We start from the raw sequence: 21,585 nt of genomic DNA, 5'->3' as shown, positions 1-21,585 counted from the left end.
ATGTAGGAAGGCAAATCTGCGTGCAAAATAAGGAATCGCTAAATTTGCGATTCCTTAAATGCAATGTAGGAAGCACCAAAAAAGTGCAATTTGGCCTTAAGCAATCGCAAATTACCACCAACTACAGGTTGGTGGTAATTTGCGATTTCTTTCAAGAATGCATATTTTTGCATTTTTCAAAGTGGAATGTGGTGCACACACATGTCCTTAGGGCATGTATGTGTGCCACATGTGCACCCATGCTCATTTCAGGGGTGCAACAGGGTGTCCTTTTGACACCCTGGCACACTTGAAATTGCATTCTCAATTTGCGATTCTCTAATTGAGAATCGCAAATTGAGAATGTCTTCCCATTCTTTCCTATGGGCCCCTCATTGATGACAGCCTGGGCGGCCCGCACCCACCGCACCCCCCTTCCTACGCCACTGAATGGCCCCGCTTTGCAACCCAATACCTTCCACAAATAAGGCATCACGTAAGCGCATTGATGTACACTGAACCAGGTTTGAAGTATGTCGTTCAACCTCATGCTCCTTACCAACCTGCCCTATATAGGACATACTACATCCAGAAAACTTCCAGCTAAACACTCTGAGAGAGCACCTATGAACCCAATGTAAATATGAGTGATTCACCGCCTTCTCAGTGGTATTAAGTGCTCTACGGATGCTGCAATATAATACATGCAAGTCTATGAAAGATGTTGAGGCTTGACAAGAGGCGGATACAGTTAGCACGTCTACTGATGTCAGGAGGTCATTCACCGAAATACTTTATGAAAATCCAGTTTTCAAAGAAAGCAGTACATCTTTACCCAATAAACTACTTATGGGTGCAGAGTTGCTACTACTTAGAATTCCCAAACATTCCCAGTATTACACCTGGAAAGATGCCCTAGACACAGGTCTCGAGACACACTAGTGGTAATGCCATATGATGTTTCCATTGCTTCTATTCCACATGTGCATAGACCTAAATAGCGTAGATTTAAGCAGTTTCAGACACACATTTGTTTCTTTTTCCTCCAAGGGGAAGCATTTTTTACCCTAGAAGAAGTCCTTTCTCTACACTCCCACATTAGCATCCTGGAAGGGGACTGCACTTGGATATAGTAAATCTACAGCCATTTCCAGCAGGGAAATGGTTGGACAAGAGATTGAGAAGCAGAACAAATATAAGTTTGTTGGCATTCCCTAATGTACAAGGCGAATTACACTTTGTAATGCCCACTTCTCATCGCTTGCATGGGACTGACTACTACAAGGTTCCCCACACTTGTGGCAGACTACTCCGCAGTTGTAAAACCATTTATACTGCCCAATAACCCTGTTGTGAAATCCTGGCAGCCGTACCTGGGGGTGTTTGCAGCTGAAAATACCATTATAGAATAGGCCATCTATCTCTTTTGTAGTCTCTTCTCCTAATTAAGTGATAGGCATTGTTTTAGTTAAAGTCTTTGCTTTGTCACCTGATCTCACCTAAAACATCATGTCTAAGTTATTCAGGCTCTACAACACTATCTTTTAGAAAGGAGGAGTGGTGGAATATCAGACTATTTACTGAGTAACATGCTATGATCAGGCATTTCTAAGCACAGGTTATGTATCGGTGCAAGAGATTCCCTATTTTGATGTCAAGATGACCTCACACGGGAAGCCAATGGAATGCCAATCTTGGAATTGGGCCTAGCATAAAACTCAGTTTGGGACTAACAGCATAACTGACAATGAAAGGAGAGTTATGAGAAACATAAATGTGGTACAGGCGGTTGTACGATGGTACATTGCATGCTAATACTTCACATGCCTTTTACACGCATTTTTTAGCGCGCATGTTTTTACCGTGAAAATGCATTTAAAACCCATTCCAATACCACGCATTGTTTTTATATTTAAAAACAATGTATTTGAGGGGGGAGACCCCCACACCCCCAATCTACCTTAAATGTGTTGTATTGGCATGTGTTTTAAATGCATATTCGCTGTAAAAAATATCCGTGCAAAAAAATGCGTTGTAAAGGCTTAACGAGGTAAAAAGGCTGTTTCTCCTCCAGGCTTTCCTTTTCGTTAGATGTTGATCTCAACAGTAAGGCAGCACTCAAAATTTATTTTCAGCTGTTAGATAAGAAAAGCGTCTCTTCTAGCCACTCCATGTTGGAGCGTAAATCTGGAAAGGTGGAATCGTCTTTTTAGAAGTCAAAGACAGTCCTCCATCTTAAAAAGAAAGCCCACTTCCTATAGACCTTTAGCTTACACTTTTGTGTATCTAAATCCACTACGCCTGCTCCAATGAGATAGTGTTGCCTGAGGATAGATGTTCCCACCTCAACCTTCTCTTTCTCTTCCAATATTTTGTCAAGACACAGGGCTGCCTATCCCACTGTATCATCTCATCCATATACAGTACCAAAACAGGGCACCAAAGAGATACCTATGCTCGTACTCATCGTCAGTGTCCTGAGACTTTTCGATGTCCATCTGCTACAGTTGTAAGAGATGGTTCATTACTGAGACATAACCCAGCATCGAGATAAGTGGAAAGTTTAGTCAGATAATGATTAGGATAATATTTTGCCTATAGAGAACTTAAAGGGAATAGGCAGAGACAGCACCATGATTGCCTGACATTCAAAATTGGGCATTATGAAAAAGACCTGAAAATAGAAACCATGAATGGTTCATCCAACAAAATGTTGTTCAGCTTCGCTTATGTTACGTTTACCTATTTTTCAGAGATTTCTGCTTTCAATGTAATCTGGAGTAATTGCTTCCACTAAAGGTAAATTTGCCATCAATGGGAGACACGCCGGGCTAGAGCTGGGTGTGTAGGGAATACCCACAGCAGAAACCAGAGCAATGCATCAGAATATGGGACTGAGACCAGGAATTAAAAAATAGATCTTATATTACAGACAGTTTTTTGTCAAACATGAACGTACATACAACGGACAGGTGTCCTGAATGCCCAGAAGGGCGAAGTCATAGAGTCGGGGAAGCATCCCACAGGATGTCCTAGTGACAAAGTCACATGAACTAATACACGGTGGTGGGGTTCATCACACTGTTCACCCACATCCTTGCCTGATAGCCTCCAACGAGCCTCCAACAGGATCCTAGGCAGAATCTTTGTAATGCTTAGGAAATAGAGAGGTATCGGAGCATATAGAGTCAATAGCATAACAGTACGTAATCATTTGCAACTTTAGGGCAGCCACCAGAAACTGCAGGGCAGTAGTGCGAACGCTTCATTGACTTTCTGCAGCATGGCCTGCCATTCCAACAGTCTTTCGGTCCCTTCCCTTGAGGCACAGCTGAGACAGGTCCTTGTGGTAGCGTCAGCACAAAGCCAAGTGAAGATGGCTGCAGCATTTGGGTGGCGTGTCATCTAGACAGTCTTACGCCCTCTGGGCGTCTGTTATATGATATGGCGAGTTTCGCTGAAAGACGACTTGTGGGAGAATCTACTCCTAGCGCCTGCTTCCAAGAGGAGGAAGAGTCCCCTCTCTCTGTCCTTCAATGGAACAGTCGAGCCACCTCTTCATAGCACTTCTATGGTCCACAGTTGCGTTGGTCTCTCTTCGGCGACGTCCCAGAGGACCGCATTGTCCCGGTCGTAAACCTGCCCCCCTGGGAAAGAAAAAAAACTCATTCAGCTAGCAGAGATGGCAGTGTTACCCCCTTACTCTATTTAGAAATAACGATGATGATACTATTACTATTACTACTACTACTCATAATAATTGACACCAATAACGATTAATAGGAATTATACTAACATTAACGGATACTGATATCGTGTGGAATGACTATACCATAAAAAAAATATTATAAAAAATAAAAAATAAAAATATCTAATTATAACTATTAATTATAACAATAACTGATACTAATCATAACTTACAATAGGCAATATCGCAATGTGAAACAATGATTACTTGAAGCGGTTTAGTGACAGCTAAGTCATTTTTTTAAAGTACAAACTTCATAACTGTCGCTTTCACTGATTTTTGGCAGTTTTATTTCCAATTTTGGGATGTTGGAGGAGGAGATGTTCTGTGATTTTGCACATCTCGAGAGAGCTGCAACCTCCTCAGCCTTCAAGTGCATGAGCCGTTGCACCTGCTTGCTCTGTAAGAGCCAGAAAGGTGTAGTAGCAGGCACTGTCCACGCGGCAGGGATGTGGCATCCCTTCCCCCTGCCCAGGCAGTTCCAGCCTTCAGCATACAATGCATTGTGGTTTTACTCAAGAGATCTACCATTGAAAAGGTATTCCCAGCCTGCCACAACATGTCTCGCCCCCGCCCAGCCAGGTTACCTTTCACATCCAGTATCATGCCATCGAACATCTGGTTGCAGATGTGCCCGTTGGAATCAATTCTCCAGGTCTGGTACGGAATGCGATTCTGGGACCACAGTACCACTTTAGCTCCATTTTGAGCAGATCCGATCAACTGCAGGCTCATGTCCGGGGCCACCTGAAACACCAGCAAAAAGGCAATAATCAGATATGATGTTTCAAGAGTGCGCTCGCATAAACATCTGGAGGTTTTTGGCGGAGATAATGTTGCTGTTTGTAAAGTCTGCGTGAAGTTGCATACAAACAAGCCCACTGGGGGAACTGAAATAACACGCAAAAACTATGATAAATAAGTGAGAACATGAAAGAGGGTACAAGGAAGGCAGAGACTGGAAGTGGTGGCTTTGCCCAAGAAATACATAATCTGCATAGGAAATGACATCAGTACAGGGGCGTAACACAGGCCCCCGCCGCCCCCAAGCTCCAGGGGACCCCCTCACCGCCCAGTGACGTATTATGCCACCTGACATCAGAACACAACTCCTGCAACACTCTGCCCAGGAAACAGGCCACGTTCATCCCAAACGTGAGCGCTTTTAATAGGGCGCTCAGCCTCAGCCATAAATACAGTCCTGGCACTATGATATTACTTACAGCGGCCTCACGTTACGTGCCGTCACGTGACTCTATTTTCCAACAGGAAGAGTCACTAGTGGAAATGCGGCAATTAAACGCGGGCATTAATGTTTCTTGGGCGCACAACTTCCAGCCTGTGTGCCGCCCGTACTTTGCTGCCCCCTCCTCATGCGGGACCACAGGGAGAGCACCCAGCAGAAGAGGTCTGACAGTCATCTGTGCAGAGGGAAGATCTCTAGAAAGCTGAGTGCCTCCACAATGCCGTGCTGAAAGAAGAGCTCACTCTCGTCCCACCCTCAACTCAGGTCTGACAATTCGTGTTGCTTTCTGACCTTATGATGTCGATTTACAACATTAATAATAATTTAATTTTAGGAGGCTGCCTGAGCCTGCAAGTTAAGTAGAACTGCGCGCTGGACCCTGCAGGACCCTGTCATGGGGCCTCTGTAGTTTGTTCCCTTTGCATATGTACATTAATCCCCTGGGGGTGGCACCTTCCCTGTTGCCAGCAGCTGTGTTTACGGCAAGCAGTGCTCACTTTCCTTACTACTTCGGGGACGCAGAAAGGCCTGTCTCCTTATATGCTGGTTACAGTCCAGCACTTAAAAATCTGGGAGTTTGCTGTTCACTTCACAGCCCATCTAGTGTAGAAGCTCTGTAGGTTTTAGGCCTCGCTCCGTGAGCTCAGGGAGGTTTCATTTTAATCCAACAATGCAGACGAGGAGTTTAGGGGCCTGAATGAACTATGGCTACCAGAGTACTGGGGAGGAAACATTACAACAACAAAAAATACTATGAAAAATGCAGACGTTTTTATTGTGGGAATTGCAACTAATGTAATGTAAATAGCAATGCACTTGAAAACTCGATCGATTAACACTGAGATACTAACAAATGCAATGCATTTTTTCTGTATTATAGAAATTACTAAATGCACACAATGCCTTCAACTTCAAATACAGAAAGGCATTTCATTTTCACTTGAGTGCTATGGAGAGACCAAAACTTCCTCTCAGTATAGGTTAGAATAATTTTTTTTAATGAAATTAAGATCTTTTTGAGTCAAAGGTTAGAGGTTATGGCACTGGTGTTTTTTGTTTATTTGTGCCTCTGCAGTTTGTGGCTTGGGTGCATGAACCAACCAACGTACTAGCCCACCACAGATTATAGTGAGCAATGTCATCAATGCTGCACAAGTAGACTAAAGGAGTGAGAAAGAAAAGATGTAGGAGGAATCAAAGGAGAGGGGAGAGGACAGAACTAGGTAAGAAAGCATGTGAGGAAGACAGTGAGGATGGAGGAGTGAGAGAAAATGTGCAACAAAAGTAAGAAGTGAAAGTAAGAAGGTGAACCAATAAAAAGAAGAAATCGAGTGGAAAAGAGCCATATAGAGGAAACAGGAAAGTAGATGGAGGGGAGACAGATGAACAGAGAATACAGGGCAGAGAATAAAAGTTAAGGAGAAAAAGTGGGCAGAGAGAACAGTGTGAGAAAGGAGAAGAATGGATGAAAGCGCAAGGAAGGAGCATGAAGAGAAGAGAAAGGAAGAGGAGGAAAAGCATACAGTGAGAGAAGTTTGAGAAAGGAAGAGTGGATGAAAGAGCAAGGGAAGAGAGCGCAAGTGAGAATGAAATGAGGTAAATCGGACAGAAACAGTGGGGAGAACTAGACCAGCTTCAGTGCATCCAGCTGGTTCCGGTTAGCAAGTGTGCTGATCTCTCAAAGTGGCAATTATTTCCATTACCTCAAGTTGCACTCTGTAAAGCACTGCTCCTTTACCCTGTTTTTTTTTCTTTCTTTTTTTTTAAAGTTCCAAAACCTTTATTACCACATTTCACGGTCATACATCTCACGCCTACAACCTCACGGGCCGGCCACAGATAACACTTCCCCGAAGATATCCCCCATCCTATACACAGCCATGTGGCCGACAACCCGGAGGTCCGGCGGCAAATACCTGTTGATCCAGCATGACAGTAGAACTGCGAAATGCACCACGAACCGCGGGCAACGAGCTGAGCACCATGTCCATTAGGCGCAACTGCTCTGTGCGCCACCTGCAAATCCGGAGGCGTGAATGTTCAGGAGCAGAACACCCTGCAGCAGTCCACAAGCATCGCACTCATAAGGGGCAAACGATCAAATCCCCCTATAGCTCCAGCCACTGAGGCCAGTCATCCACTCGCCTCTAACCACCACTACCAGCGCGGCCGCTCCTTTACCCTGTTACCTAAGTTTGAACCATCACCTTGCAATGCTAGGACAGAACTAATGGGCAGATTAGCACATATTTAGTGATTGTGCTGGCCTGTAATAGAACAGCACTGTTCTGCCTGCTGTACATTGCACCCCTCTCGTTTTGTCACCACACTGCATAAATTATTTAAACATTTTCAAAGGGCAGGGGACACAAACTCAAGCGGGCTCTAAACAACACCATTCTGTTTTTTCTTCAGAACATTACATTGCAGAAAAAAGTCATTTCTATAGTTTATCTCAATGCAGGTGAGATAATGCATTTGTTCTTGCAATGAAGTCTCGCTCATAGTGTGACTTATGGCATTGGAATGTCATTCATGAGGACACTGAAAACATTTAAATGTCGCTTATGAGGCAGCAGAAAACCTGGCAGCTATGGCTCTACTTTGCAGAAATCGCACTGTCTTCAGTCTGCACAAAATTGTGTTAAGCTTCATAAGTAAAGTTAGTACAGCTGAGAGCTCTGCATTGCAGTGAGTCGCTGTCTGCAGTACGATTAGGTGCTTTGCAAGCCTTTTTAAGATCTTAAGAGTTTCTTGTTGCTCAAATGGGTGTAGTTTCTGTTATTTAAACGTTTCCCTTGTCTTCATTCCTTGATTTTGCTCGATAAAAAGTGTCACTCATATTCGCTGAATGTCACTCATAATTACAATGGAATTATGAAAATGCCACACATAAGCAGTCTGAAACCTTGGCAGCTATGGTTGTGGTGCGTGGGACGTAACCCAGCGTCTGCACACATGTCATTCAAAGTGCTGGTTGTTCAGTCTTGCCTCTTTTTTTTGCACACGCTGCACTGTAACTAAATGAAAATTAATCCACCATGTCGATTTGCAGAGGGAAAGAAAAGTGTGGTATTATGGGTCGTGGATACATGATACATATCCATGGGTTGCTTTTAGTGTAAGTTAGCTGAGCCATCCGTTTCTAAAGAGCTGGGAGAGGGGAAGGCTAAAAAACTTAATGAAAACTGAAGATAATATGGACACTTATTGCTGAAGGCCCTTTATGTAATATATGTATTTTTTGGGGTATAGTTCACATGATTTAGATTTCCAATTCTTTACTTTATCATACTCTGTTTTCATCCATCCAAATGTACTCTTAAATGACAGTGCTACAAAAATACATAAACACACTCTCCACAAAATGCATATTAATGAGGCTCCAACACAATCAATCATTCTCAGGACTTATATAATGATTTGACAATATTTTTAAGGATAAAATCCTAAAAATGTGGTCCAGTTTTGATTAGACTGTAACAGTTTGTGGAAGCTCAGGGGGTCAAGTTACTTCCTATAAGCCTAGATTATATTTGACGGAATATCCTCCTATAACTACAGACACATCGAGATTCCCAATGAATACCAGTAAATCAGGCTCACCCTCCGACCCTTGCACCCCTGGGGGCATATTCACAAGTCCCTATCACCACCACAACGTCACTTTCAGTAGGGGCCTCCCCTTATTCACTTAACGTGGCTTAACGCTGCCTTGTGACTAAGGCCCCCTTTCACGCTGTGTTTAGCGTGAAAGGGGCGTGCAGTGAGTGTTGTGGTGGGCGTTTCACTGCAACACCCATTGATTTTGATGCTGCCCCCTATTCACAAGGGCAGCGTAAATAGAACCAATTAAGGATAAATTAAGACCAGGAAAACCCTTGTCCGTAATCATTCCTTTTACGGATGCCTTTTGTCCGTAATTTTGAAGATCAATTACAGCGAGATGTGCTATTCCCCTGAGAAGCGCCAGGAGATTAATAGTTCTCGGGGGCCAGGTCGCACTTCTCTGCTGAACTCCAGAGGCTGCAGCAGCCCCTCACTGAGCTGGCACAGACTGTGGGCAGGCCCATTGTCATTCTGACTGAGGCTGATTATCCCCTTTCGAATACCAATTCACAGTCTGCCTTTAGCATATCGTGCAAGTGAGTGCCTTGGAGGCCAGTAGATCGCAGTTGGTGATTACAGAGGAGCTTTCCCCAAACAGAATACTGTGGGGAGCTTGCGGCCTTGTGTAATTTGCCAATGTTGTTCACTGAGAGTGAAGGGGCAGGAGTAGTGACGGGGCAGGAGCTGTGACGGGGCAGGAGAGGTGACGGGGCAGGACTGGAGACGTGACGGGGCCAGGAGCGTCACACAGGCCCCCGCAGTGCAGGGTCCAGCGAGCTGCAGGGGACCCCCTCAGCACAGTACTCAGGCCTGAGACCTCAGGATTAAATCCAGAGCGGGGGCCCCTCCGTGTACCTTGCGGGGGGCCCCTCAACTTTCGCAACTGCATCAGTAGTCAATGTTGGGAAACGTTTACTGCAAAATGTGATAGTGGTGTATAAGTAAGAATAGAGCCTAAACAAAAAAGTGTTCACACATGAACAACATCCCAGATGGGAAGTGATAACAGGTTACAGGAGTGGAAATAGATTGAGAAGCATAAGCAGGAAGTGATGGATGGGTAGGGGCCTGGAGGGGAAGTGATGGTGACAAGAAAGTAAAAGCAGTGTAAACCCTGGTGAAAAAGGTGAGCAGGAGGGAAGTGACAGCGCATCTAAAAACAGAGGCAGCACACGATTGTTGTTTCCAGTGAAGAGGACGCACGCCCTTGATAGCAGAGGTGAAAGGTTCCTTCCTCTCTTTGGGAGGCTTCTTGGAAGTATTGATGAAAGGCTGCCTCGTCTCAGTTGGAGGGCTCAGGGAGAACAGATGCAAGGCACCTTCCACTCCGTGGAAGGGCTCCTGGGGTACTGAGGCAAGGTTCCTTGCTCTGTGCAGAGGCACTTATGGGAGTGCCGTTGGAAGGCTACTTCCTCTCTGTGGCGCGACTCCTGAGAGAATCGATGCACTGCTGCTTCCTCCCGGTGGAGGTTCTCTTGGAAGTAGAGATGCAAGGTGGCTTCCTCTCTCTGCACGGGCTCTTGGGTGCAGATCCAAAACGGCTTCCTCTCTGTGGAAGATCTAAAGCGAGTTCTGATGCATGGCTCCTTCCTCTTTCAGTACGGGCTCTTGGGAGACTGCTTCCTCTCTGTAGAAGGGCTCAAGAGAGGACTGATGCATGGCTACCTTCCTCTCTGTGGAAGCGCAGATACAAAAGGTGCTGCAAGGCTGCTGCCTCTCTGAGATGGTTCTCTTGGAAGTACAGATGCAAGGTGAGTTCTTCTGTCTGCATAGGCTCTTGTGTGCAGATCTAAGCCCCCTTCCTCTCTGTGGAAATGCCTATACAAAGGTGCTACAAGGCTGCTTCCTCCCTGAGAAGTTTCTCGTGGATGTACAGATGCAAAGTTCCTTCTTCTCTCCTATGTAAAGGTTCTTTGAGGTACAGGTGCAAGACTCCTTCCTCTGCAGGAGGCTTCCTGGCAGTCAATATGTGGGAGGGCTCTTAGGATTTACAAGGTTCCTTCCTCTGTGTGGAAGTGTTCCTGGGTAAGAACACAAAGCTCTATCCTCTCTGTGAAAGGGATCTTGGGAGTACAGTTGCAAGGCTGAAAGGGCTCTTGAGATCTCTGAGGGATCTGCTGCTACCAGACGTCCAGTGAGTTGCTCATCAGCAAACTGTAATCAGAACAAACTGGGGTATGAAGCCGCAAGTAAGGTGAGGGGTGCGGAGAAAACCAGCGCTCTCAAGTACAACTGACTGCAAGTGTGGTGCTTACATGTGTGTGCACACAACCCTGTAGTGATCTTTTGACATCACTGATTTCCTTTGACACTAATGTGCCACTGGGACCCCAGTGCACTGTATTTCAGCCTTGGCCCCCACTGACATTAGCCAAGACTTTGTGTGTCGCAAAGAGTACAATGATAGGTGACCGTCACTCTAAGGTAGTGTTTCCCAAATTGTGGGTCACTATACACTGGTGGGTCACGAGCCGATATTCGGTGGGTCATGGAAAATAATGTGGTCCATTAAATTCTATAATTAGCTTGTCACATGTAAGGTGCTTGAAAGACAGAGGTCAAATGTCAGACCATGTCTTCTGACAAATTGATGCTTATGTTTTTCAACACAGAAATTAGCATTCACAAACTCTTCTCACTTTGCAATCAGAGAAAAAAGGAAAGTGAATTAGGTGGCAATCTTATTGGGTACACCAATGTGAAAGAAAAGGCAGTAGGATGTAATTTTTTTGTAACCCACAACAAAATGTAAATACCTGTAAATGAACTGTGCACATTCAGCAGATAGGAAAGATAAACAAAAATGAAGCACATATTTTTATAATTCTAAAGTTTGATGGAAACAAAGACTTTTATAGGATCGAAACAAATCCAGATACTTTACTTGATGATCCACAAATTACAATTAGTCACTGAAACCTGATTTCCACACATTATCATTTGTATGCAATATAGTTTTATCAGTAAAACTGTATGTCTGTGCAAATGTAGTAGCCCTTTCAATGGAAAAGGTGCTTTCTGTAAATGTTTCATGTCCATTATAGCTAGACGGGTCACAAAAGTTTGTTGTTCTAAAAACGTAGGTCGTTGTTCAGAATAGTTTGGGAAGCACTGCTCTAGAGTGCCTCCAGATGAAGTATGATGGCTATAGGTGCCTATCACTGACGGATGCTTCCAGTATTAGCACAGTGATAGAGAGATGGCTGTCACTCTACAATGCTGCCAGAAAGAGTGCTGCCAGACAGAGTACATTAATAGGTGTCTGCCTCTCAAGTGTGATGCCAAGATAGAGTAGCCAAATGGACAGGCATGGAATGATTGAAGAGATCTGCTATACACCGCTGCCCACCGGATGTCTCTAATCCAGTCTACCACTACTGCCCATGTCTAATTTTGCCCTATTACCACTTTTAACCATGAACTGTAGGTCCATCTCTCACACTTCCTCATCCATCACATCCATCCGACAGATCGTAGACGATAACCGCAGCTTGATCATCATGAACAACACGGAAACACCTCCACTAAGGAGAACATTCTTCCGGCCAATCCAACCAAAAACCAAACATGGCATAGCATGCTACCCGTGCAAGTCAGCGCTTGATATCGGGGTAGTAGGGATAATGTACATATCATTTATATTCATTTTTTCTCTCTCTTAACAACATGATACTGTATGCAATATTGACAAGGCTCCTACCACAATCTAGCCCATAACTGTTGCATGACCCTAGAAATGACATTTGTCTTACTATTTTCTATAACTCCTCTCTCTTTACCCATGTTCTCAGGCATGATCTAATCTCTGCTTAATTCCTCTTATTCTAAATGCATGACCCGTGGTTTAAATGTATCTCCTGTCAATTGCTCACCTCACATCTCTAATCTTATATTGTACCCTAGGTCTTAAACCAGACATTGTCTACTGTCTATATTCTATTATCCTCGATACTACCACGCCACAAATTATTTTGCATGAACTCACAGATCTTTCTAATTGACCATACTTAACTGCTGCTAAATTCACTACAATGAAATTGGCTTAGAAATTGAATAGTTTGAGAACACAAGACTAAAACCAAAGACCATTGAAATAAACACAAACATTAAGTTCAGGAAAAGCATGCTACTCACCATAAAGTGTTTCCGTACCTCATCAGATAACTTTGAATTCTTGGATCAGAAATAGAAATATTAGGGCCAATGAATGATTCTCTGTTAAATTTTGACAACTATGACTAGTAACTTGACCTTTGCCTTTTGGTAGGGGCCAGAGATCATATGAAAGGTACCCGATAACCTTTGTGCCTAAAATAATGTATTTATCTTTGCACGTATTAAGACAATCTGATTTAATATTGGTCCAAAGGTAGCAACGGTGCTCACCCCTTCTGTAAAATCCTCTCTGGGTGTCATCAAGCAAGTTTGGGTGTCATCAGCATTTCAAGACCCCACTGAATCACTATGACTATATGGCACAGATAAACTTGGAAAAACAGAGGAGATAGACAGGAGCCATGCTGTATTCCCTGTTGTTACTGATTGAAATGAAGCAAGAGTGCAGACAGTGTTAGTGTGTGCAACTGTACACCACCAACACCCACATGTTTGCGCTAGTGCACATGCACATCTTGGTATGGTGCCTCTCCATATGTGCCCAATCTATGCTTCTTTCTGAGTGTACCAGCTAATGTTTGCACTGCAGGCAAGGATTTCTAGGTTGCCGCTACACATTATGCACTTACGTGGTTTTTAATGCGTCCTTCTTCGTAATACCAGATTAGCCGGGCCTGGTCACTCGGCTCCGACACCAGCACCCGCGCAGCCTTCATATCTTCTGTGTCCTCCTTGATGCAGAGGAACTGCTGCAGTGCCCGGTTCCGCACATGGAAGTAAACCCGTCTCTGAAAGAAAGAGTGGGTAAGAGACGAAGAGTTCCACAACGTTCTTGCATTGCGCCCTTTCTCTCTACACATTGCAATAGGGGGAGGATGTGGCTTAATGGCTAGAGCAGTCGACTTTGAAGCTGGGGAACCAGGTTCAAGTCTGGCTGGAGGCTCAAACATCCTGTGATTCTGGGCAAATCACTTAATCTCCCTGCGCCTAAAAATGAAGGTGTCCGTCTGTAATGCAATTGCTGCTCATTTAAAGAGCTCTGATACCTTCAGGCTGAGTTTGTGCTAAATAAAACTACCCCAAAAAAGAGTCCCACCACAGAAACCACTGTGAAGCAGACTTCCCTATTTTAATGTATCTGAATCTGATGCAGTATTATCGAATCTTCAGAGGCAAAGGCCTGTTGAGAAATCAGGAGACTGACACAGGAAATGGAAAATGTCCCAAACTGCCATGTAAAATGAAATGACAATAAATGGAGGGGCCTTTTCACTAGTGCACCATTCGTTTGGCATCTTAGACACTCCTTTTAACAACACCAGCATGACCCTGTCTTGTCAGCTCCTGTAATGACGTTTAAGATAAGCAGGAGAAGGTTGATGATAATATACTGGACAAATCCTAACCAGAAGACCCCAGTGAGACTTTACATCTCATCCCTTCAAGTGTTCCAGAGAGGTGTGGAGTCAGGCCCTGCCATTTCTCGTGCAATCAAGCCCCCTCTCTGCCCCCTCTGATGCTTCAGACCCTCAGCTGCCTCAGCTGATTTAGCTAGCACTGGGACATTTTACATCATAATATTAAGAAAGGCAGTGTCTTGTACTTACCTGCTGAATGGGGCAGAGTGATCCGATGTGCTGAAGGCCACTGTACTGCGGCCAGTTAGTGATCTCGGTCGAGTCCAGCAGCCACTGGCGCCCCCTGTAGTCACAGTGCTCATATAACACCCATCTGCAACCACCGGAAAGTGGGTGAGGAGGGTAGTGGAAGGAGACAGAAGAGTGAAGGAGAAGTAGTCCGAGGAAGAGGGAACCAGGATTAGAGAGAGGCCAGGACATGATAGCAAAATAAGTGGTTGCATTACCCGAGGTGAATATAGGTGGGGTAAAAATGTCGGAAAAAGAAAACAGGGAGAGGGCAAGAAAGGGAGATGGGGGAAGGAGAGGTAGAGAGAAAGACGAAGAGAGATGGAGAGACAGATGGCGGGAGACGAGGATAGTGTGAAATATTGATTAGGCAAGAAGAGCATAGAGAGAAGATGGAAGGAAGAAAGAGAAACATCAGATCATGAAATTCTGAACACTTTAAATCCAAAAAAACAACCGTTTACCCTGACAGAGAACCATTGACCCACCATTATGATACTGCTGAGGCTTTTGAACAACAGGACGCAAATACCCCCAAACCCCTCTGCAACTGTGCTTACCTTAGTCTGTTTAGTGGAATGTTAAAAGAGTGGAGCATTATGGTCCTTTGCAAAACATCAACAGTGAGCAAACCTTTGGTCGCTGTCTTCACAGACTTGAATGGCTAACGGATCATCAATTACCCTTTCTTGCTATAAACTCATTATTAATTAATTATGTAAACATGCAACAAATTTGACACCTCCAACTAACTAAGCAGATATTCATCTGTACCTCTACGTCAGCCCTTAACAACCAATAACAAAATACTAGACCATCCAAAATCTGTCCATGATACCACTCAGCCATTAGTTGTGGATCCAGGCCATAAATTTCCCTCTAGGGGCAGACAAACCATCCAGGACACATGTGATCCCTCCAGGCCTCAGAACACTGTTCAATATCACAGCCAATTTCTGCAGGCAGCCAATGATCCTTTCAGGGTGCAATCAGTCACCTCATGCGACAAACAATCTTTCAAGGGCAAAATTAACCAATACAGACATCTGAGAATCTTTACAGAACTCATTGAAAACCTGAGGCTACAAATATTCTTTCCACGACACCATCAGTCCTTCCAGGACACATCACAGCCCCACAGCACAAAACAATACTACTAGGACACAATCAGCCCCGCCAGTCCTCAAAGATTCCATTCAGCACAGGATCGTGCTCTCTGGGCCTCAACTAACCCTCACAAGACAAAAACAATTCATAAAGGCCACAACCAATTGTTCAAAGTCCCAATCAACCACCCCAGGCAACAAACAATTGTTCAGGACACAAATAAGTGCACAAGGTCACAAAAACCCTTCCAGGGCAAGCCAGTCTCTCCAACCCAGAAATAGTTTTTCATTGAAACCATTCATTTCACTCTCTCTCTTTGTGTAGTGTAGAGGCCTAACAGGAGACACTAGCTAGCTCTCACCTGCTTACTACTGAAAAGATTTCGAGCTATTGCTTATTTTTCCAAAACATTGATGATTCTCTCAAAGCCATCTGCAATCGTGTTACCTCATCAACAGTTCTTCTAGTTCACTGGCAATCTGATAGGTCACCTAAGACCTTGCCACGTTGCCTGCAAATTCCTGACACCACCAAAAAGCCACTCAGGCTGTGCAATCCCTCTAAGCCAGGGGTGAGCAGCGGTAGTCTGTATGGAAGTGTGCTACGTTAGGTTTTTAAGACACACTGCGACTATGCAAATGATTCAAATGTAGTATAACTGTATGCAAATATAGAATATATGGATAGCCTGAAAATGTAGAACAGAAGCAGCTGTCCGACCAATAGTGCACCCGAATGTTATAGGATATGTACAATATCACGAAACACCACCCGTCTCCTCATCTCTTTAATAACCCTCAAAAACCACGAAGGACTATTTCCAAAATGAACGGAAAGCATCTATCCATGATAGACACAAGCAAAACAAGGAGGTACACAGCTCCAGCGAAAATCGCTCTTTAGTTACTTTCAGCTTCTGTCCCTGCACGCTATTGATCTGAGTTGCTCAAACTTCACTTTCCTTTAGTAACGCTAGCTCAACAGCACCCTATGCTTGTGGCCTTCTGCCAACCCCAATGCTAGGCCTGATCCTGGATTTGCGAAACCTTGTCATGTAGCCTATTCAATACCAGTCCCAGTCCCACAGACTTCCTGTTTATCGGCAGTGGCTGCTCCTCCGCAATGGCGGAGGAGCGTCGCTGCACTGCCTGGCTCAGAGCCAGCAAATGAAAGATAAAACGATGTTCTAGCATGGTTTTATTTTTCATTTGCCAGCTCTGAGCCAGCCAGGGAGGGGCGGGACGGGTCACGGGAGGAGAAGTACTATGTTTACTCCTTAAGTGCGCATAAGTGTTTGGCTGGCCGTCTCAGGCCATCCAAAACAAACATGCACACTTGGGTTTCTCCAGCCCAGCTGCATTGAACTGCTCGGCTGGAGAAACCCCCCAAAGATTTCCCGGCCTGAGCGGAGTGTCTTTTCAGCCGCTCAGCCCAATCCCAGCGCTGCTCTCCAAGCAGGAGAGCAGCGCTGGGATTGAATAGGAGTCCGTCTCAGGGGCTGCCGAGACCAGGAAGAGAAGAGGAAGCGCTACACAACGCGGGAGAAGGCCAGAGACTTCAGGTAAGTTCTTTTAATTTTATATATTCTATCACCCCCCTGCGTGCTCCCTCTGTACTCTCCCTCCCCCCGCCTCACCAACTTTTGTTTGTGGCGGCTGCCACTGTTTAACCGGAATACCGTCTCCTAATGAGAAATTATTTTCTTTGTCAACTTCTTGTTATTGGGAATCCCTCATTCGCATCAATTGTTTTGTGCTGCTGTCCATCCTCCTTGCCCGAAGCCCCTCTACCTTAGAGGCCAGCCCTACTGGTTACTGACAACCTGCATGTGCTGTAATGCAGAATGCGCTAAGCATGCAGAACCCATGTGCAGAAGGCGAAGAGCCCACATGGCCTAGTCTCTATACTCACATGCCTCCTCTTACGCGCACCGACAGCACGTGGTTATTGAATCCTTCAGCTTGGAGACTGCGCACTTCACCGGTTAGCTCAATTTCTTTTCCTTCAAAGGATTCCAGGCCATGCAGCGAGATGGAGGGCTCAGAAAAATGCTGCGGAGAAGAGGAGGGTGGGGAGGAGGATCAGAGCAGGAGCGAAGGAATGAGCAAAATACTTAAAACTTGGAAATAACTGAGAAAGACGTCTAAAAGGGTGACACAGTGAAATCCAATACCACTGCGCAATCACTAGTCCTGTCGCTAGTGCGCCATGCTATTAATGCATGAGTTGGTTACATAGGAAATGGTACATTTTCTGAATTTGTTGTTGTCTTTATGGCTGATAATAAATGTGTGCCTGAAGAAGCGCTTAGACTAGGGCATTCATTTCTAAATCAACAGAAAATGTATTACTGAATAGTTAAATGAAGAGAAAATGCAATACTTAAAAGAAAGATGTGATCATTTACGTGTGAATTGAATTTTTCAGGGTGGATCTAATAGCTAAAGCCAGACAGCCTGTGTGAGTGATCAGCGGAATCTAGACACGGTTCCAAGTGCACTGCAGTGCGTCAAGACGCCGCACCAGAGCACTGAATATGATTCCCATACTCTGGCTACCAGTGGCGGATCCTCCGCTAAGGCAGAGGAGCGTCACCCCACGTCTTTTTGCAGTGTAAAATAAGGAAAAATAAAATAATTATAACTCAAGTATATTATCATTTTAGTTTTCCCCATTGCGGCGTCTTTGTGGGGTGGGGCTGCTCTCAGAGAAAGGGGAGGAGTGGTTTGCACTCCCTATGTGAGCATGAGTGCTTAGATGGCCCTCTCGGCCGCCCAAAACAGTCATGCACACATACCGTGTTCGCCATGCAAGCTGCATTACAGCCTGCGTGGAGAACATGCCCACCCCTCCAGCCCCCGCCCCTGCGTGGAGAACATGCCCACCACTTCAGCCCCTGACTGAGAGCTGTACACCCCTCGCCCCTTTCCCCACCCTCCAGTGTGGGCCATCTTAGCAGGACATTTTAGGAGAGCTACTTACAATCGGGACCTGCATCAGAGACCTGAGGACAGTCTGCGACGTGCAGCCCATAGCAGTGGGGCTGGGGTATTCCCCCTCAGACAGGACGTACTGCTCTCCCGAGAAGTCCACATTTTCATAGAGTATCCAGCTGCAAAGGCGGGAGAGAAACACAGGAAAGAAGGCAGGAATGTTGGATTTTTGGATTGAGGAATGCAGGGTTAAAGGAAGTGAGGTGGGAAGGAGAGGAAGAGAGAAGAGCAGAGTGGGACAGGAAACAGGGAGGCAGGGAGGCAGGGAGGCAGGGAGGGAGAAAAGGAAAAGGGGTGGAGAAGCGATAGTTACATCAGACCCAATACATTCTGAGGTTTTATATCTGTTAGTTGCCTTTTCTTTCTTAAAACACATCTTCATATGTCGGAGATTGCGGTCAGTAAAAGCACAAAATAAGAAATACATTTTGCCTTTATAACTACATTTCCCTTGTTGGCTTAGTTTGTGCTTGTTCACTATTTAAACATCCTTTCTGGGTGTAGTTATAACCTCTGCTTGCCACAGTGAGATCCTCAGATATTTTTGGGGTACTCATCATAAACCTCCACTTCGAAAGTTTAGCTATCCAACTTGTATAATCCAAGTGCTAAGAGAGATGGGGGCTTATTTACAGTCGCGACTGCTCCCGCGAATCAGCGGTGGGGTGGGGAGGGGAGGGGGAAGGGTGTTGAGAAAATTTAAATAAAACAATTCACTTACCTGCCGGCCGGACGGTTGACCGGCCACTGGCTCTCTTCTGTCCTCTTCCTGGCTTCTGCTGGAGCATGAAGCAGGATGGGCTCCCCTAAGCCAATCACTATGCTGCAATGCAGCGTTGTGATTGGTTAGCACCCAGGCTCCCCTGAGCCAATCACTGCAGCGTTGTGATTGATCTGCACGCTGTGCTTCGGGCGCTCAGATGGGGAATGGAAGCCTGGACATGTTCTCCACCCAGGCTGTAAAGCAGCCTGGGTGGAGAACATGCAAAGTGTGCATGAATGTTTGGCCGGACCCCAGAGGGCCAGCCAAACATTCATGTGCACTTAGGAGGGTGCCCCCACTCTTCCACCCTGCACAGTCTAGCCCCACCCCACAAAACTGCCCAAGCACAGAAAAAGAAAATGATAATAACATTTTGTTATCATCATTTTATTTTTCCTTTTTTTGCCTTGCTGAAAAAAGGCAGTAGGGTAACGCTCCTCCGCCTTAGAGGAGGAGCTGCCCCTGCTTATTTACAACCCTCTTGCACCACTGGTGCGTCACTTTTACTATAGGAAAAAGTGACATACGGCGGCGCAAGGGGCTTGTAAATGAGCCCCATAGACACCTTCTATCAGCCAGGCAGGATCAAGTTGTCACAACATCATACTAGTCTTACAGCTGATTTTGGCCACTCACCTGCCACCATGCACTCGACAGGACTGGGGATTGAACCCCTCTGGAAGGGTAAAAGTCTCCTCCTCATAGATCAAGTCATCGCCATGGAAACCGGGCTCAGTAAACAGCTGGATCTGAAGGAGGAGCAAAGGGAGAGACATGAGAGGTAGGCCTCTGGGGGTCAAGCAGGAGGCACAATCTAGAGTGGAAATACTAGTTTGGATGCACGCGAGAAGCCATCTATGTGATAATGAAGACAGCAAAACCGAAGGAATACATTTATGAAGAAGTGAGTATGAGAAACCCATAATGGGCAGGAATACATTTTGAATTGCATTGAAAAATATGGAAAAAAACATTATCAGGAAAGCAAAATGAAGATAATGTTATATACAACCAATAACCTAATCCAAGCTACAATCATTCCCTAACTAAATCTATCCCTCACCCTAACCATAACGCTAACCCAAACCACAACCCACTATTCTAACCATATGTGTATACATGTACCTACATATAAATATAGCTACCTGCCGAACCTAAACTAAAAAAACTGCCTTTAGGCTAAAGCTATTGCTTAACAACTCTAACCCTATCCCTATAATGATGAACTTAATAACAGCAAAACAACACATGCTTACAAAGTTAAACATATTTCTTTCGTTATTACTCAAGAGTGGCATAATCATTTTCAGATTAAATGTTTGTCATTTTAGTTTAATATGTGATTTTTTTCGGAGCAGTGTCTTCGGAGATAAACCCCTGGATAGTCTGGAAGCAGAATGAGAAAAAACAGAGGTGACCACATGGAGAAAGGATGGGAGATAGGATGAACCACTTGAGGGTTTGGGGGGGGGGGGGAACAAGCGAGGTGAGCCCAAGGCTTGTGGAGGGCCAATGAAATGTACTGTACTGTACCTTTGACTCGTAGTGCAGACTGGGGTCACCAACCTGAAAAACAAATATGCTTGTGATCAAATGCTCAGCAACTAGGAATCAACAGCCCACTGCTAGGACACAACAAGCACCCACCAGCACACAGCAACCATCTGCTAGCACCTACAAGTACCCAACAGCCATGTGGCAAGAACCAACATCTGCGCAGCAGCACCCTAAATGCGTCAACTTACTATCTTCTAAGGGAATGGTACAGGCATACTGACTCCTAAATAAAACCACGTGCACACAAACACATACAAGTGTATGTTTAATATATTTAAATCTACATATATGAACCTTGACAATATATATCTTTATGGGATGTAGATTTGAGATAGAATAATTTGCACATACCTATATATACTTACCACCACGACATTCTGGTTGTCAATGTTCTTCTGGCTACGGTATTCTTGTAGCACAACCATTTTTTGATTTACATAGATATACAATGCTTTCAAACGAACAGAAAGATATGCAGAGCTCTGTCCTGTCAGATATCCAAATCCAGAACACTCTTCTATAAGGGTTAAATATAAAGAACCTGCCCCCGATGACGCAAGTATACATGGTTATCCTCTCAGAAGGAGTAGACTCACAGAACTCTCATGTAAGAGATACATTACACAACACACCGCTGGAATAGATGACAATACATAACTCTCTTCCAGATTAAGTAAATAAACAGAGGCCAGCCCTAAATCAGTATTTTGAGGTCGGGCCTGAGCAGCACCAGTGCTGCTCTGCGAGGCATGCTGTATTCAGGTAGGGACTTGAAGCTCCACCCACTCTCTGCCTATATTTTTCACTGCTTGTGTCATTGT

General features: G+C 44.9%; 1 protein-coding gene across 1 annotated transcript in view; it reads right to left on the bottom strand.

Moving 5' to 3' along the window:
• Positions 1-2,886: 2,886 nt before the first annotated feature.
• Positions 2,887-21,585, bottom strand: part of CRYBG2 (crystallin beta-gamma domain containing 2) — a 462,035-nt gene continuing 443,336 nt past the window's right edge. Inside the window, exons 15-22 of the mRNA XM_085647746.1 lie at positions 20,741-20,773; positions 19,844-19,956; positions 18,434-18,563; positions 17,363-17,502; positions 14,306-14,429; positions 13,328-13,486; positions 4,315-4,474; positions 2,887-3,626 (exon numbers count right to left, since the gene is read on the bottom strand). Coding sequence (XP_085503872.1) covers positions 3,538-3,626; positions 4,315-4,474; positions 13,328-13,486; positions 14,306-14,429; positions 17,363-17,502; positions 18,434-18,563; positions 19,844-19,956; positions 20,741-20,773 — 948 coding nt within the window. The 3' untranslated portion in view covers positions 2,887-3,537. The remainder of the gene's footprint in view (positions 3,627-4,314; positions 4,475-13,327; positions 13,487-14,305; positions 14,430-17,362; positions 17,503-18,433; positions 18,564-19,843; positions 19,957-20,740; positions 20,774-21,585) is intronic.

The sequence above is a fragment of the Triturus cristatus genome, chromosome 3_2, assembly GCF_964204655.1.
Source record: "Triturus cristatus chromosome 3_2, aTriCri1.1, whole genome shotgun sequence".
Lineage (NCBI taxonomy): Eukaryota > Metazoa > Chordata > Amphibia > Caudata > Salamandridae > Triturus > Triturus cristatus.
The sequence above is the reverse complement of the archived record's forward strand: the minus strand, read 5'-3'. Positions and strand labels throughout refer to the sequence as shown.